Here is a 17,133-nt window from a genome sequence, read left to right as displayed (position 1 = left end):
AGAAACTACTGAAAAAATCTCAAAATGAAGAATATATTATTTGTATGCTAATATTTATGTGTGTGATATATAATAGACAAAGAGATTACATCTGTGGACTAACAGTGTATCCATAATAAATTACAGTATAAAAGGCAAAAAAAAAAATAGTTCAGGAGGACAGAGCTATGTACACAAAGATGTTTGCTTTAGTATTATTTGGAGGTAACGTCCAATAAAATAATGTTCAATACAAGAATGGGATGTATTCACTTGGGGGCATATACGGCCTTCGCAAATGATGATTTCAAAACATGGGGAAATGTTTATTCCAGATTGCAGTTCAATATCCATTAATGAGTCATGAAATAAAATTAATAGGTCTCCTGCCACCAAGTTTTTTTTTAATGAAACAGACTAGATTAGAAAATATTTGAGTGCATCAAAGGTGGTAAAGGTGTTTATCAGGAAAATTTGGTTTCAATTATATGGGTAACTGGGTCATGATACAAAATTGTAGTTTTTAATCATTGGATCACAGTCAAACCATTTCAAAGGACACAGGTCTACAGCATACTGTACAGTAGGATTACAACAGTATAAAATACAATGTCTGAGACCAAGCCTGGGTCGGAATATACAGAAACAAATATAGGAACTGTATTAAGAACAGTAGGATAGAGGATGCTGCTTTTCACTTAAAAGTTTTCTGTGACGTTTGTAGGCTGTTTCTGTTACAATAAAACAAGAAAAATAAGTAAGAACAGACAAAAAGGAGGAATGACAACAGAAGGTCATGATCAGCTCCCAAAGGGCCAAGAGACTCAAGATGGGGCTTCATGGAGGATCAGTGCTTCAGGATGGGCCTTGAAGGTCAGAAAGAACTTGACAGAATTGAAGGGATGGGAGCTGGCCTCAAACTGGGCAGGGTGGTCACAAAAAGGAAGAAGGGTACAGAAGACGACGGGGTGAGGAAACAGCCTCTCTGGGCTGTAAAGTGCCTTTGACTCGTAAGGAAAGGGCCAGCTCCACCCCTGGGTGGGCCATCGTTCCTCCCGAGCCAATCTAGTTATCCTCTTCCCACCACCCGCTAGGGGGAAGCTTCAGAGCGGTTGCCCCTCATAAACATGGCCGCGCCAAGCTGGCCACGCCCCCAATTAGATGGACACCGCCAGTAGTCCCACCTCCCGCCTTCTCGGCGGCCAATGAGGGAGAATCACAGGGGTTTGCGCATGCGTGGCGCCGCCGGTGGGCGAGTCCGATAACGACTCCGGGAACCCGGCAAGTAACATGACTAAAAAGAAGCGGGAGAATCTGGGCGTCGCACAAGAGGTGAGGGAGAGAAATGGGGGTTGGGCCACGTCGTGAACTGCCTTCTCCCCGCGGCGGGGTAGTGGGTCGGCCCGGCTGCAGGTTGGAGGAGGGAGTGAGGGGAGGAAGTGAGGGCGACGTGGGTTTGGGACACGGCCCGCTGGGGGAACCGAAGGTTGGAGAGCCCGAGGGGCCACGAGAGCTGGGAACAGAAGGCCAGGGGACCTCCAGAGAGGAAGAGACAGGCAGGTAAGGGGAGCACCAAAGAGGGCGTGACACCGAAATCTTGAGGCCCTGAGGGGAGACGTTTAAGTGAAGGGGACCCAAAAGGGTTGGGTACTCGCAGGTGAGGGGATCCCAAAGGGTTAGAAACCTGTAGATGAGGGCACCCCCAGAAGTGAGGGACCCCCATACTGTTTAATGTATTACTGGTGGCTTAACTGTCCCTTGAGATGGGGAATTTTTCCTCCGGGGTTCTAAAGCATGAAGCTTGAAAATTACTTTGGGAACCTGTGGGAATTTGTAGAGAATTCTGGAATGGTGATGTTCGCAAAGAGCTTACAAATAATTGACTGCATACGGAAGGAAAGAAAATTGATGCATATTGGGCAGCTGCTATTTGTTACTTTATTTGCGCTCACTACAAGCCTGTGAGATTTTTACAGATGGGGAACCTGAGGTTTCAAGTAGAGCCCAACCGTTGAAACGGTTGAGGCGCCGAGAATCGAGCACAGGTGATTTGCCTTCTGGTGCATCTTGTTTCTCCTGTGTTACTGTTCCTTAGATCACCCTCCCTCGGGTTGCAAGAAAGATACTGGGTAATTGTCTTATTGAGCTTACTACCAGTTGAGTGGTTCTCAATCTTAAGAACGCATTAAGAATCATCTGTCTTAAAAATGGAGAGTTGAATCTCCCCCACCCGGAGTAATTCAGTAGGACTTGGTGTGTATTTTTAACAAAGAATCTGTATTTTTAACAAGTTACACCAGTGTTTATGCAGGAGGTTTTAGTACCACCCCTTGAGAAATATTGGCCAACTTGGTAGGGAAAAAAATGATGGAAATGTGAATCTCCTTGTAAGAGAGACTATAGATGCTAAAATGAGATGGCACTCTGAAATGGGACTAGCCTAGACTTTATAGCCTGTATTAGAACATGATAAGCTGCTATAACAGAGAAACCCCAAAATTCGGTGGCTTCAAGAACAAGAAAGTTGTTTTTTTTTTTTTCTGACAGGCTAGAGCAGGGATCGGCAGATGTTGTCTATAAAGGATCAGATAGTAAATATTTTAGGCTTTGTGGGCCACATGGTCTCTGTTGCAACTACAGTTGATCCGTATTGTTCACAGATTCCGTATTTGTGCATTTGTCTACTTGCTAAAATGTCCTTGTAACCCCCAAATCAGTCCTTGAAATGCTTTTGTAGTAATTAACAGGCTGACTCAAAGCGTCAATATTTGATTCACCTGAGGCCCATGTGTCTCGTTAAGGTGGAACAAGGCAATGCTGTGTCTTATTTTTCAGCTCTTCTGTGTGCTGTAAACAAGTGTCCTTTTTCTGGTTTATTTACTGCCAAGTTTCTTGCATTTTTGTGCTTTTCTTGGTGATTTTGCTGTTTAAAATGGCCCTTGAGTGTAGTGCTGAAGTGCTTGTTTAGTCTTCCAAAGTGCAAGAAGGCTGTGACATGCCTTATGGAGAAAATATGTGTGTTAGATAAGCTTTCTCAGGCATGAGTTATAGTCCTGTGGGATGTGAGTTCAGTGTTAATTAATCAACAATATGTATTAAATAAGGTCTCTTTAATCAGAAACACACACAAAACAAGGTTTTGTATTGATCAGCTGATAAAAATGTGACCAGAGGCTCACCAGAACCTAACCTGGTTCAGTATTTGCTAATTCATTGTTGGCAACCTTATAGAACATAACTACCACAAATAATGAGAGTCAGCTGTACTCAGATAGGATGTCTTAGCACAAAAGCAGCCATAGGCAGTACATAAATTAATGAGTGTTCCAATAAAACTTTATTTACAAAAACAAGTCATGGAATGTATTTGGCCCCCAGACCATTGTTTGTCAACCCCTAGTCTAGAGTACCAGGACAGTGTTGGTTCTGCCATATTCCTTCCATCCTGTGGCTCTGCTGGGGGCCAGGGCCTGTTGTCACCTCATGAATGAAACTAGGTTGCACTCCATTGAGGTATCCACTGGTGGGAAAGAGAGAGTGGAGAAAGCACACCCACTGTCTTAAGAATTCTGGGCCCAGAATGCCCACTTTCCATTGGCAAAGATGCAGCTAAGATGCAAAACCTGCAAGGGGTAGCTGGGAAATGCATTCATCAGCTAGGAGGCCACGTGCCCAACTACAGCTCCATTGCTGTGGAAGAAGAGTGTATTTTAGTGGACAGCCCAATTCTCCTCAGCAGACTCCATCTGACCTCACAGTGTAGTTTTGAGGATTAAATAAGACAATATTTGTAAAGTGCCTAGCATGTGCGGCACAGGGTGGATAATCAACAAACAGTGCTTTCTTATCAGTAGCCTTCGTAGTTCTTTCACGTCCTTCCATCATGGCTATGTCAGCCCCCTTGTTTGGACTTTAGTTTCCTCATCTGTAACATGAAGGACTTGAATTTCACCAGGGGTTACAGACACAGACTCGCTGACTGTGGTCCACATATAGATCATAGATGATCATAGATGTCTTCTGTTTGGCTGACACGGGTTTTAAAAGTGTTTTGAATTTGGTGGGGTACATGCTCTCCTAGGGCCGTATACCAGTCACCTTCACCCCTTTATTTTTTTGACCTATCAATACCAATATAGATATTTACATTGGCCATCTTGATGTCTAGGTTACCTTTTGCTTGGATATTCTAAGATTTGAGCTCTGCCACTGTGCACCTGAGAAAAAACTTGGCATCTAGCCATCTCCTCACATTGTTCCTCCTTTGCCCCCTGCGGATCTGAGTACTGAATGTGTTCTGGTGCTCAGTAGCAGTAGATATTGTCCTGTTATTAAAAGTCGTGTGCTCAAAGCCAATGAAGTGGTGATTTAATCAAAAATGTTAATCTGACGAGTGCAGTAAAACTCCCACAAGTGAGTGATCTCAGCACCTGCAAACAGCCTCCACTTGTAATGAAGCAATTACAGAGCACTCCCCCTGAGGGTTGGCTGGGGCCAGCTGTACTGGGTAGTCACCTCCCAGGACACCAAGGCACCTCCCAGCCTTCCCAACTTGTGGCTCCTTTCAAGGCCTTTTTATCCAGCTCATTTGCCACCTTGTGAGATCTCAGATTTGGGAAAAACTGGCTATGAGTTTTATTCTGAATAACAAGAGAGAATTATAGTTCAGGTGAGAAATCACCAGCTCTGGTACTGATTTTCAAGTTGTGTGAGAGGAGGGAAAGGTTGTATTTCAGTCTAAACTGATAGGAGGATTCTGGCTGAGAGAAAGGATGCATTTCAGTCTAAACTGATAGGATTTTGGCTGATGTAAAACTTGTTTTTTAATTTCTGATAGTAATGAGCTGTTATTTGGTCATTATACTTTTTTTCCTCCACAGCTGGACCATTCTTAGTGTCTTAAATGTTTCAACAGCCAGTTGGTCTTTAGTTAACAGATGTGCAGTGCCTTAGTTGACATCTTTAAGGGGATAACTTGGTTGGATCTGGTCCCTGGTACAAAAATCTGTCAGTTTGGAAAGGTTTTAGCTACAGGTTACAGAAAACTGACCTCAGTGACCTAATCAAACAAGAATATACTTTTTTTTCCCATCACAAGAAATTTGGAGGGAGGTGGCTACTGGCATTGGTTCAAAGGTTCAGCTATGTCAGGGCTGGTGTTTCTGCATTCTCTCAGCTGTTTCCTCTTAGTCACAAGATAGCTGCCACAGCTCCAGTCATCATATTCAACTTTAAGTCAGGGAAAAAAGAAAAAGGAACTATAACAATCTTTGTCCCTTTTATCAGCAAAGCATAAGCTCTCTCAGTCGTCTCCCAGCCGACTTCTGGAACATCTCGTTGGCCAGAACTGGTCATGACCACCTCTGGCTGCAGTGAGGCTGGGAAAGCATCTGTTGAGCTTTTCTTACTTCTATGGTGGAGGCAGGCAAAGGGGGAGGGGTAGGGAATCAATGTTGTGTTGGGCAACTAATAGTATCTGCTAGAGGGAATAAAAGTTAATGGGAGTCATTTTTGTTGTTGTTGTTGTTGTTGTTGTTGTTGTTGTTGTTGTTGTAGTACGCGGGTCTCTCACTGCTGTGGCCTCTCCCGTTGCGGAGCACAGGCTCCGGACACGCAGGCTCAGCGGCCATGGCTCGCAGGCCCAGCCGCTCCGTGGCATATGGGATCCTCCCGGACCGGGGCACAAACCCACATCCCCTGCATCGGCAGGCGGACCCTCAACCACTGCGGCACCAGGGAAGCCCTAATGGGAGTTACTTAAAATTCACTGGAATTCTTATCAGAAAAAGGGGCCAGGATCAGTGACGATGAAGGGTAGGTGGTAGGTTGAGTGGAGAAAATGGCCAAAGCAGGATGAGCACCAGGAAGACAGGAGTATGGACACTTGTGATTGTGTAATGTCAGCTACCACTGTGAGCTCCCTGGGGGCAGGGAGGAGCACTAAGTGGGGATGAAGACAGTCTCAGTCCTGGAACAGGCTGTTACAAGGCTGACAGGAACCTACTGATGTTCTGAGACAAGGGATAGAAGCAGCCTAGTGGACTCTCCATAAATATTTACTGAATTGGTTTTGAGAGGCTAGAGGAGGCACTTGAACCCTCACCCCTGACTTCTGGGCCCAGTTGAGTGGTTCATTGGTGAGAGATCAGGAGGCCACAGTGGAGCAGGCGGCTGGACACTGTCTTGCTGGTGGCTGCCCGGTCAGGGCTGGGAGAAAGGCTTGAGGCCTGCAGACACAGTTCAAGGGCGGCTGACCATTAAATGAGCCTCACCTGCTGCCAGGCACAAGCGACAGGTCGCCATTGGGCAGGTGATTTCTCTCAGCAGCCTGCGTCTGGCTCAACTCCATCTGATGGGGGTCAGGAGACTAAAACCTCATTACCTAACACGGCTGGATGTCAGCATGTGTGGAGTGGCTGTTTGCCAGCATCTTAATTAATGAATTCATAAGGCACGGGGTGGATGCCAATTCTTGAAAAGTGCTTTGAGCCTTTCAGCGATGAAGAAGCTTTTGCTACTTTATCAAAAAATATATATTGGGGGAAAGAAGAGAAAAGAAACCCCAGACAACGTTCTGGCCCAGGGACAGCTGAAGGCTCAGGTGAGGACTGACGTGCCTCTGCTTGCAGAGCCTCTCAGAGACCAGAAGCCCTCGGAGCTTGCGCGGGCTTCAAGAGGACCTCCACGTTCCTGACCTGGGGCGGGAGGTGACTCTCCAGAGAAATGACAAGTCCCTTGGCTCTCTGCTTTTCCTGGAAGTTGTTCATTGATTAAAAACTGGGAAGGTTTATTGTCTTCATCTGCCCAGCCTGGGAGAGAAACTTCTGATGATTTGGGAGCCATGGCGGAGGTTTTTGTTTTCTGCCCTCACAGAGCCTCCTCCACAGAAGCACATCCCTTAAGCCGTATCAGGGTAATCGGTCCTTTGGGGTTTGAGGATAGTCACCTGGAAAATCAAGGCCCGTGACCCCCATGTCACTTGGCTGTGTGGCCTCAAGGCCCCAGATGGGAAGCCCCTGCTCTCCTGCCAGAGACCATCTGGGCAGGCGGTCCGGCTTCTCTACCCATTATAATAAACATTCTGGGGCTTCCCTGACATGTGAAAATGAGTGGATTTCCAGAAATCCGGTTCCCAGACTGCTGGGGCTGGAGCTGAAACAGCTGACACCACTCTGGGCTGTGAGTTATTAGCAAGTGAGAAGAAAGACTTTGGGGAAAGGAGGGTTTATCAGGCCCAACTAACCCACCTTTTTCCTTCTCAAACCCGGGTCTGTTTTGTGTGTGTTTTGGAGGGTGCTTTGGCAGCATAGGCGGTTTGGGGGAGGGTGCCTGGGATGTCCGTGAAGCCCAGAGTTAGAGCGTAATGGCCTTCAATGTGAGGATAGACGCTGGGCTTGGAGACGCTCACTGTCTCCAAGCAAACAGATTTCAATCAGGTTCTCCCCTCACAGTGAGTATCTGTTATGTGGACAGAAAGCAAGCAAAGCCCTTATACAAGATTATTCAGAGTAGAGAATCTGTTAAAGCCAGATCAACAAGCTTAAATGGGTTTTGACTGGGATGTGGAATGATTTTGTTCCACAGAACCCTTCTTTGTCATGAATGTTTTCATGAGGGATTTTGGAGAAAGAGCTTGAAGAGGTGGAAGGAGCATAAGCTCTGAAGCAGAAAAACCCAGATTCAGACCCCAATTCTGCCACTTCCCAGTGACACGACCTAGGGCAGGTTGCTTAAATTCTCCATGTGCGAGTTTGCTCCTCTGTAAAAGGGAGACTGTAAAAAGTCCCTTCCTTGCAGAGTTGTTGCAGACATTGGGGAGCATATGGGAAGCTGCCCACAAACTGCATGGCCCAGGGTGTAAGGAGCGGAGTTTATGCCCGGGAGCTGAGAGTGGCTCTGGGCTGGTGCCTCTGAGCTTCCCCCATGTGTGCTGGTAGCTCACAGCACCGACTCCCACCGCCCGCTCCCCCGGGTACTGGCTGTGTGACCCTGGACGAGTTACTTCATCCCCGCAGCCCAAGTTTCTTCATCCACAAGGTGTGGATACTGATGCTACTCCTCTCCCGCCAGGGTTATTGTGAGTGTCCTGTGAGGGAGTCATGTGAGGTGCTTAGAGCAGTGCCTGGCACATATGCCTGCTACCGTAGTGTTGGCTGCTACTGGTATTATTGTGGACTTTGGGCTTCCAGAGACTGTTCTGACTTGTGCTGTGCCATCCAGACATGTGAAAGTCCATGATTTGAGTTGGGCTCAGGTACCTTGACACCATGCTCTTTATTAGGTCTTGGTGCCCAGCAAGGACCCGGCCAGGCAGGTGCAGGATATGCCCCATGACCGCTGCTTGACTCCTGAGGTTAACTCATTGCCAGCCCCTTTTTGTCACTCACAGCCCAGAATCTCCCAAGAGCAAGGCCAGCAAGACCGGAAACAACTTCCTAAACCAGAAAGCACAGTGGCTTGCCTGGCAGTGCCAAGCCCCAAGGGTGCCTCTGCCCTTTCCCAGAAGAAAGTTGGGCCCTAGACAGTGGCTCCTTAGGGAGTGGGCAGGGAGCCACCTCCCAGGCTGTCAAGATGCTTGTGGGAGCACCATTCAGCCACCTTCAATAGTGCTTGTTGGCAGAATAAAAGCTGCTGGGAGGCCTTGGCAGCAGCCAGACCTGGAGCTGGCCCCCCGCGGGCCTGGCCTAACCTGGGTACTGGGTACTTATCTGTGTGCGAGATGGCACTCACCTTCCCCGCCCCCAGAGAGGCCTCATTTTGGGCTTCCGTACTGGGAGGCTCCACATTCCTGAAAAGACGCCACCCAGGGATTCCGGGAGAATTTTACAGTTTCTCTTAACACAGTGATTTTATGGCATATAGGACTCCAGGGAGACTTCCCTAAAGCTCTGAGAATAGGGTGTTGTTCCCCAAGTCAGGTAGCAGAGGTGATTTTGCTTAGCTGGCTCAGGGCTACTGAACTGCCAGCCGAGTGCTCAGAGCTGCTTCTGAGGGAGAGGTCCTGGAGGAAGGCTGCAGGAAGAGACCCTGGCAATGATGACTTGCCAGCAGGAGCAGTGGCCCCACTTGGCTGGGGTTGGGGCCTCTGCTGACCTTGACTGTCAGTCTAACTTCAGAACTTCAAGTTCTTCTGCAGGAAACATCCCCACCTCTGTGGAGAATTCTTGGTCTTATACTTCTCACTGAGCCTGCTCCTTTGCCCACTCTTGAAGCCACCCACCAGGCTCCGATCCCCCAGTCCATGCCTGGTTAAGAAAGGCAGCGGTTCCCATCCTGACTGTGGAGGAATCCCTTGTGGGCCTTTCCTGTTAAAGTACAAACTTCTGGATCCTGTCTCCAGGGCCTCCCCTGGGGCCCTCAACTCCCTCCTACTTGAGGGTTGCTCCTTTCCACTCCCTGCCCCATATATCTTTTCTGCCTCCCTTTCTTCTCCTCCCTTCTTCCCTGCCGAGGCTCAGACCAGCAGTCTCCATGGGCAGGTTTTAGCTACTTCTGGTCTTGGGGTCAAGAGTAGACTTTCCCACCAGGACACCCTGCATATTCACCACCTATTTCCCAGTCCCCTGAACTGCTTGCACACAGGTTTACACAACACCTACCAGGTCCTCAGCTCTATGTGATGTGCCAGAAGGCACAGCTGGCTAACTGGTATGGAGCTCACACCACTGCCTTGCTGATTCCTCGGGTCCCTTTGCAGCCGTTTCACCTACTGACTGTCATCTCAGTGACTTAGACACACTGTTCTTTTTTCCTGTATAAAAACGGACACTTGGTCTTCTGAGTATAAACGTAATGCATGGACACTCCTTGTGTCCATGTTATTGTACATCAAGGGCATCCACTCTCTGCCCCGACTCTGTGCCTGAATGAGTGCCAGTCTCAGTCCCTGCCTTGGCTATTACTTTACCTGTGACAGTCACAGCCAGCAGTGCTGCCCCCTGCAGCTCCAGGGAAGTCCCAGAACTGAACCAGTGGGGTCAGCCGTGCCCTTCCTGCCAACTGACCCACTATCCAGCCTGTTGGGCAGGAGTCCTGGGGGCCTCCCTGGCCTCCAGAGTGTAACCTCCTCTTCCCATTGGAGTTGGTCGGATCTCTTTGATGGGGCCTCTTTCTGCTTTAGTCCTGGGGCTTTGCATTCCTGCTCCCAGCTTAGCTGGGCACCAGGCGCTGTAGAGCCATGGCGTCAGTGAACCTGCACTCCAGCTGCTAGGCTCCACCTGCTTTTCTGCGTCTCCTCAGATGCCCACCAGGGCCCAGACCACACCTGAGTCTGTTCTGCCCTTAGACACTGCCCTAGACCTCTCATCCTCAGCTTCCAGCAGGCCGAGCCTCTACAACTTGGCACCAGCTCCAGACACCACCCCAGCGCTTCAACCCCCAGCAGGATCATGAGGTTCCCAGCATGCTGTGTCCCGAGCCAGCTGGAGAGGCTGGCCTGTAGAGGCATTGCTATTGTGATGGTCTACCCTGCAGGCCCCACTCCTGCTGAACCCCTCCATAGAATCAGGATGGCCATATCTGAGCCAGAGGGGCTCCCCTCCCTGCTGCTGCCAGCCAGTGACCAATGGAGAGTACTCTCCATCACGCACCCCTGCTTCTATCTCCTCTTACTCTTGCCACATATTAACTCAATTTTCTTTTTATTCCCTACAGATCTAATGAAAACCATTCTCTGATAATAATGCTAGCAAACACTTGTTATACCATCACCATGTGTTAGGTACTAAGTATCTTACACGTATTGCCTCATATCATCTTCACAATTCTTTGAAATAGGAAACATTATTATCTTTGTTTTACACATGAGTAAACTGAGGCACCGAATTAAGGAAGTCACCTAGACACACGGCAAGTGAACGGCCAGCTGAGGCATCTGATTACAGCCCACACTCCTTATTACCACACTTTTCAGGAACTACAATTTCAGGCTTCTGAGCACTTGGGCTCCCAACTGCTTGCCCAGTTCTGACCCTTATGCTTCCAGAATCTTCTTGACATTTGTCTCCTTATTCTGGTCCTAACCCGTGTTTCTCTCCTGGTCCTGGCTATCTTGTCCTCTGTTGCCTTCAGCCTGGTGGCAGAGAGGAAGCTAATCAAGGACTATAGATTTGTTTTGGGGAATCTGTGAAGTGCATTATTTGTGTGCATGTCATTGAGAGTTGACTGAAAAGCCAACTAGGGGCTTCTTTTAAGGCCCACTTCCTAGGTCTTCTCCCCTATTTCTGGGTCCATCTTGCTGGGCTAGCTTTGCTCTGTAGCCACCACTCCCGACCCCAGCCACAACTAAAAGATGCATCCTGACCCTCCCTCCCTGCCTTATCTGCGGCCAGTAGGTCACTAGAATGTTGGCACCCGTTATTATAGCTGCTTGAGAACTGGCTTCTGCATCAACAAATGCTGCAGGGTGTTTAACTGTCAGTGGGGTCACCTTCTGAGGATGGGTCTGTGGCCTACTGAAGAGCCTTCTGACAGTCCCAGACTCCCCCTCACTCAGCCCATATCAAGCAGCTGGGTTATAAAGGAGGAGAACTTGATATTTAGAAGGGAATCAGAGAGAGCTGCAGCAGGACATAAATATTCATAGAGGGAGGTTAGAACTTGAGTCCCTAAAACCTTGATTTGTGTTAGTCTGTTTAAGCTCATTAAAAAGTGGTAAGTGAAAGTGGGGGTATTCATGGAACTGCAGATAGATTGGGCTCGTTCAGATAAAGGCCTCTAGCTGCCAGCTCCACAGGCCCTGCCCAGAGCATGACAGCCGACCAGCTTGGCCACTTGTGGTTTGCCAACCTCAATTTAAAGGTTTTGCTGAGCATGAGTTCTTGGCCTCGCTCTGGCCCAGTTATCCCGTTTGGGCCCTTGGTAGCCTTGTAGAGGTGTTTAGGGATGGAAGTCCCCCAACTTCCTCCCCAGAATGACATGCAAACCAGGGGCTAGCCAAAGGTGGGGCAGGGAGAAATCTAACCTAGGACTAATACTTGCACTGGGTAATCCACAAAGTACATAATCTATGTGCACATACAGCTGCTTCTCCTAGCTTCTTCCAGCTTCTGTGGGCATGAGGGGAGGATTTTAGACTCCCGGTGCCACATGAAGCCCAGCCCCTGGGCCCCACCCACATCCAACCCTACTCATTCCTCCATGGCTACAAACACAAGGACTGCAGTGGGCCAGGCCTTCTAGGACAGGAGCTACAAAGTCAGGCATCCTTAGAGGCCAGGCAGTCACATACACAAGTGGCATGGGCCGATCTCGGCTAGACTTGACCACTGGGCTGCAGGTTTACATCATCTGCCCTAGCGGCTCCCAGAGTTTGGCAAGATGAGGTTTGGACACATGTAGCTGGATGACACAGTATGCGCTCAGCTTCATGAGAGAAGGCTTGGTTAATCAGCCAGGGGAAGGAGGCAGTACCTCTCCAGCCAAGGGCCGTAGAGAAGGCTTCACGGAGGAGATAGAGCATCAAGAATCAAGCTTTGTGTGGGACCCAGCGTGGAATTTGGTGCTCTGTGGTTTCTACACCAGGAGGTAGAAACAGCAAGTCTTAGGGTACTGAGGGGCTGGCTGTGTGTGTTGGGGGTACTGCTATGAAGGGCAGGCTTCATGGTGGCCTGAAGCACCTGCTCCTCCCGGCTCCGTCTCCACTAACCTTCACATCAGGCTGTTGCTGTTCCGAGCCTGGCTTGCCAGTGCTCATTTCCCTACAGTGCAGGTTTCAGCATGGCCTTTGGCCTCCCAGGCACAGGCCCCATCTCCTGGCTGGGGCTGTTTCCCAGGACAGCCCTCCCTTTGGTGCCCGTTAGCAGAGAAGTGACACAGTTAACCAAGCAGTTAAACTCAAGGCTCTGCAGTTGCTCCCTCCCACCGGGCCCTAATTCCAGAGCTGGAGTTGGCAGCAGGCTGGGGCTGCAGGGAAGGGGGTAGATGGTGTGTCCTTTGGGCTGGGCGTTGGGATGAGGGAAAGTAGCTGACCCAGAATGGCTGGGATGGGTACTGGCCAGGGGGAGGGGCAGAAGGCCCAGAGTCTTCAAGTGCGACTCTGACACTGGCCCCAGAACACTGGCCAGGGATGGGATTCGTAGTTGCAGTCATTGATTACCGTCTGTCCAGGGCCACTCCAGAAAGGATTGGAGCAGAGAACTGGCTGAGACCGATAAGGAAAGGAGTGTTCCACTCTGACTCCTCAGAAAAGTCATTCCATTTGGAGGACCCATTCTCCCATTTGTGAAATAGAGCTTGTATCAGTGTTTGCTATCCCTCCCAGGGATGTGGTGAGAATGAGTGAAGTCATATGGAAAATCAAGCATTAGCTGGACCCAAAGCACTATTCATTCAGCTGCTATGAGGGACACAGGGCCCTCTGAACTCCCACCCACTGAAATCTAGGCTCCCACCAGCAGGGCAGAGGTTCAAGAAGAACAGGCCCAGGCCTAGAGAGGTGGCCGATTAGACAGACACCTGGAGACAGATGGACACAGATGAACTTTCAAAGCCAAATGCATGATACCAGGACCTTGGATGATCCAGTCCAGTATTTCATAAAACATTTCCCCATAACTCAAATTATTTCCCCAAGAACACATCTCTGAAACTATAATCAAAACAAATGGGAGAACTGGTACCTTTGGCACGCAGCCTTTCAGGAGCTTAGCTATCTTGCCCCCCTCCCCCCCCCCCGCCCAAGTTACAGCTATCTTGATGATGGTCAATGCTTTTGCGCAAGAACCGAGTCGGAAACTAACAGAAGTGTTTTTGAGCTGTACTGTCAGTAACTTTTATTGAATCTCATGGAAAAATGTATATTATTACAGCTTAGGTTACTTTAAGATGAAGTGTACCAACGAGAAAACATGCCTCTGCTTTTTGGCCCCTAGATGTCTAATCACACGTGGAATGCTTTGGAAAGGCAGAGGCTTCCTGCATCGTCTCGTTTCATTCTAGGAGCCGCCTGTGCCTGCCACATTCAGGGCTCTGGTTGCTCCTGCTGTGGGGCCCACCTGGGGCCTGTGCTGAGGAGACAGCTGACTGGGGGTGCTGCTCCCATCTGCCCCAACCCATGCTTGGCCCAGTGGGTCAGGGCAGCTTGGAGACCCTGAGCAACACTCAAAGCTGTTTCTAGGCGGGCTCAGCCTGCACCACGTGGAGGTAGAGGACAGCAAAACATAGCTGCTAGTTCAAAGATGCCTAGAGGCTCCCTCCTGCTCCCAGGATCCCAGCTGTCTTGAAAATTGAAAGGCTCTGCCACCCATCTCTACCTGCTGGGTGTGCTGTGTCTTTCAGATGGATGGGCTGGAGAAGAAGCTGTCACGATGCTGGAGAGACCTGGAGGCTGTGAACTCCAGGCTCTGTGGGGCAGAGCTGAGCTCAGAGGCCAGGTAATGCTCCTCCCGACATACCCCAGTCCTTCCTATCTGTCCCGGGGCCCCAGCCCTCCACTGCCACCCCTCCCATCCCCCTGCCACCAGAGACCTGAGCCCATGTTCCTCTTGTCTCCCTTGCTCTGGTGTGCCAGCTGTCCCTCAGGTGGGAAAAAGAAAAAGGGCCTGAGCCATTTTGACCCCTTCCCCCTCACAGGAGTTCTCTGGAGAAGGAGAAAAGCAGCCTGATGAACAAAGCCTCCAACTATGGTAAGAAAGCTCCCTGCCATTACCAGCCCCACCCTCGCGTCCTAGGATCAGGAAGGGTCAGACAGCCCAGGGAGCCCACAAAGTGATGGGGGTCAAGGGCATTCTTTGGGAGAGAGCCAGCCCCCAGGGGGTTGCAGGCACCAACTGAAGGCCCAGCATCCTGGAAGAGCAAGTTTGTTCCTTTGTTCCCAGGGAGATGGAGAGTCCTGTGGGTCTGTTCTCCTGTGGGATGAAGGGGTATGGCTGTGGCCAGGTGAAGAGATCCTCACATCCACCCTGACTTGGGAGGTCTGTCCTCCCTGCCCTCTCCTCCCAGACCTCCACTCTCTCCCAGGAAAACCCTGCAATGGAGTGATGGGAATAGGGTCTTTGGAGTCCAGGGTGGAGGATGAACCTCCCACTTGGGTGCTGTGAAGGGCTACTGTGAGTGGAGCAATGCTGCCACCTTCTGGGTGCTGGGTGCAAAGCCAGGTAGAGCCCAGACAGGGCACGGAGCTAGAGTGTGGCTGCTGGGCGCTGCCCTCAGCAGCCCAGGAGGAAATGGGTCTGCAGAGGCTCCTCAGGCTTGTCTGTTCTATTCACCCTGAGGGGCCAGGCCTGGCCAAGAATCAGCCCTAGAATAGTCCATATGGCAGGGAGCCTCCTGTAGGAACCAGGCTGAATCAACACTGTTAGCACGGTGCCTGTCACACACCCCTACCCGGGTCCTGCTGGCCTGTCCAGAGCTGGTTTGCAGGTATCTCCCTGCTTCCTCACACAGGGAGGGATGGGACATCAGTTCCCTCTCGAACCTAGCAATTTTCACACAAAATTGTAGCATTTAGCACTCACGTCAGCCCTCACAGAATACCAACCACCTGTGTATCATATGAATGGATACAGTGTGGCTGTAGAATAGCAGGGCTGGCTTCCTCTAGAGGCGGCCTGCCTGCCTTGTGGGCACAAACTACCTCGTCTTAGCATACCTCGTTCCTGCTGAGCTGGGCATCCAGCAGGGAAGGACTAGGAGCACTGGTGGTGTGGGCCCACCCTGTCCCTACTCCAGTGTCAGGCCCAAGGAGGTCCCAGCTGCCCTCAGTCTCTAATTGACCAGGTGAGACACCCTGGAAGGAGGAGCACCATGGGGGCACCCAGTGACGGGCCAGAGGGCTCACCTGGTGAGGCCATGCCACCACCTAGCTTGGCTTTTAGGTGTGGCCTTTTTGTGACTCCCTCACATAGTCCATCTTCAACTACATTTGGAAAGAAATGGTTGACAGCATTGGGGGTTGGGGCTTTTTTGGGCCAGGATCTGTAGCCAAATCTGGGCAGATCGAGGAGGACGGTCATTTTTATGGATAAGGAGGCAGCTGGGAGGGAACACCTCTGCACTCAGCAGTGTGTGTACCCATTGGTGGGATAGGCGGAGGCAGATGAGAGTGGCAGATGGGCCCAGACCACCTGTCCATCACCCTTTTTCCTCCCAGAGAAGGAGCTGGAGTTGCTTCGGCAGGAAAACCGGAAGAACATGCTGCTGTCTGTGGCCATCTTCCTCCTTCTGACGCTTATCTACGCCTACTGGACCCTGTGAGCCTGAGATTTCTCCAGTCAGCACAGGCTTCCCCTCAGCTCCGTGGTCACGGCCAAGCAGGCCCTTCAAACCCCAAGAGGACCAAGGTACAAAGGCCAGTTCTCCCTGACCCAGACATCAGAGCAGGGCTTCCTGTTGGCCCAGCCCCTCTTGCCTCCCATTCCTGCTGTGGGGCTTGAGTCTCCAGAAGGACTTTATGTTGGCTTAGCCCAAGGGAAAGGCAATAAAAACCACCCTGGCTGCTTCTGTGTGCTGAGTAAATGTCATGATCTGGTGGCAGCTGGGGGCAATGGGGTGGCATTCAGGATGCAAGGGAGGAGAGGGGCCTGAAGGTAAGCCCCCAGCTTAGGTGGGGAGTAAAGCGTTAGCAAAGTGCTTCCTAAGGCAAACCATGGTGGGCGCCATCTCGAGGACTTGGGCACTGCTGGGGCTGAGAGGCAGACCTTGCACCACTTGTCCGCCACCCCCCACCAAACCCTGTCTTGCCCGCCAGTCGATGCCACTGCCTGTGATTATGGCAGAAAAAATGCAGCCTGTGCAGCAAAGGGCAACTTGGGGACTTGAGGTGGTCGTGTGGTGGTCCCACGGGAGTGCGGAGTTAATCCATCTTCAAGAGGCTGCAAGTCTGGCGAGGTGTGGCAGAGCCAGTGGGCAGCCGGAGCCACGGTAATGACCACACAGACTTAACGGTGAGTGGCCAGTAAATCAGGCGGCGTTTGCAGGAGCGGCAAACACAGACATTCCCCTCCCTCCACCGCCCCCGAGCACAGCCCTCTACTCCCAGCACAGGGGCCAGGAGGGCTGGGAGTGGGAGGCTGGAGTAAGGCTGAGTAGGGCAACCAAAAGGATGAAGGGGCTTGGGAGCCGAGATCACACCAAGTAAGTAAACGCAAGGAAAGGAGTTGCCCTGCGAGCTAAACTAAGGCTGTGAAACATTAAGGAAGGAATCTGGGGGCCCAG

General features: G+C 50.6%; 1 protein-coding gene across 1 annotated transcript; it reads left to right on the top strand.

Moving 5' to 3' along the window:
* The first annotated feature begins 1,263 nt into the window (after window positions 1-1,263).
* On the top strand, window positions 1,264-16,399 carry CCDC167 (coiled-coil domain containing 167). Its single transcript, XM_082848122.1, has 4 exons — window positions 1,264-1,311; window positions 14,257-14,351; window positions 14,551-14,603; window positions 16,070-16,399. Exons 1-4 carry the CDS (start codon window positions 1,270-1,272, stop codon window positions 16,171-16,173), a joined length of 294 nt encoding a protein of 97 aa, XP_082704248.1. The 5' UTR covers window positions 1,264-1,269; the 3' UTR covers window positions 16,174-16,399.
* Window positions 16,400-17,133: the final 734 nt, after the last annotated feature.

This window comes from Leucopleurus acutus (genome assembly GCF_964270905.1).
Source record: "Leucopleurus acutus genome assembly, chromosome: 10".
Lineage (NCBI taxonomy): Eukaryota > Metazoa > Chordata > Mammalia > Artiodactyla > Delphinidae > Leucopleurus > Leucopleurus acutus.
The sequence above is the reverse complement of the archived record's forward strand: the minus strand, read 5'-3'. Positions and strand labels throughout refer to the sequence as shown.

What these genes read in the sequence shown, in the direction of transcription:
- CCDC167 (XM_082848122.1), top strand. Translation starts at nt 1,270, where the DNA reads ATGACTAAAAAGAAGCGGGAGAATCTGGGCGTCGCACAAGAG. An exon ending in ATCTGGGCGTCGCACAAGAG is followed by an intron (nt 1,312 to 14,256) that starts GTGAGGGAGAGA and finishes TGTGTCTTTCAG; the next exon opens with ATGGATGGGCTGGAGAAGAA. An exon ending in GAACAAAGCCTCCAACTATG is followed by an intron (nt 14,604 to 16,069) that starts GTAAGAAAGCTC and finishes TTTTCCTCCCAG; the next exon opens with AGAAGGAGCTGGAGTTGCTT.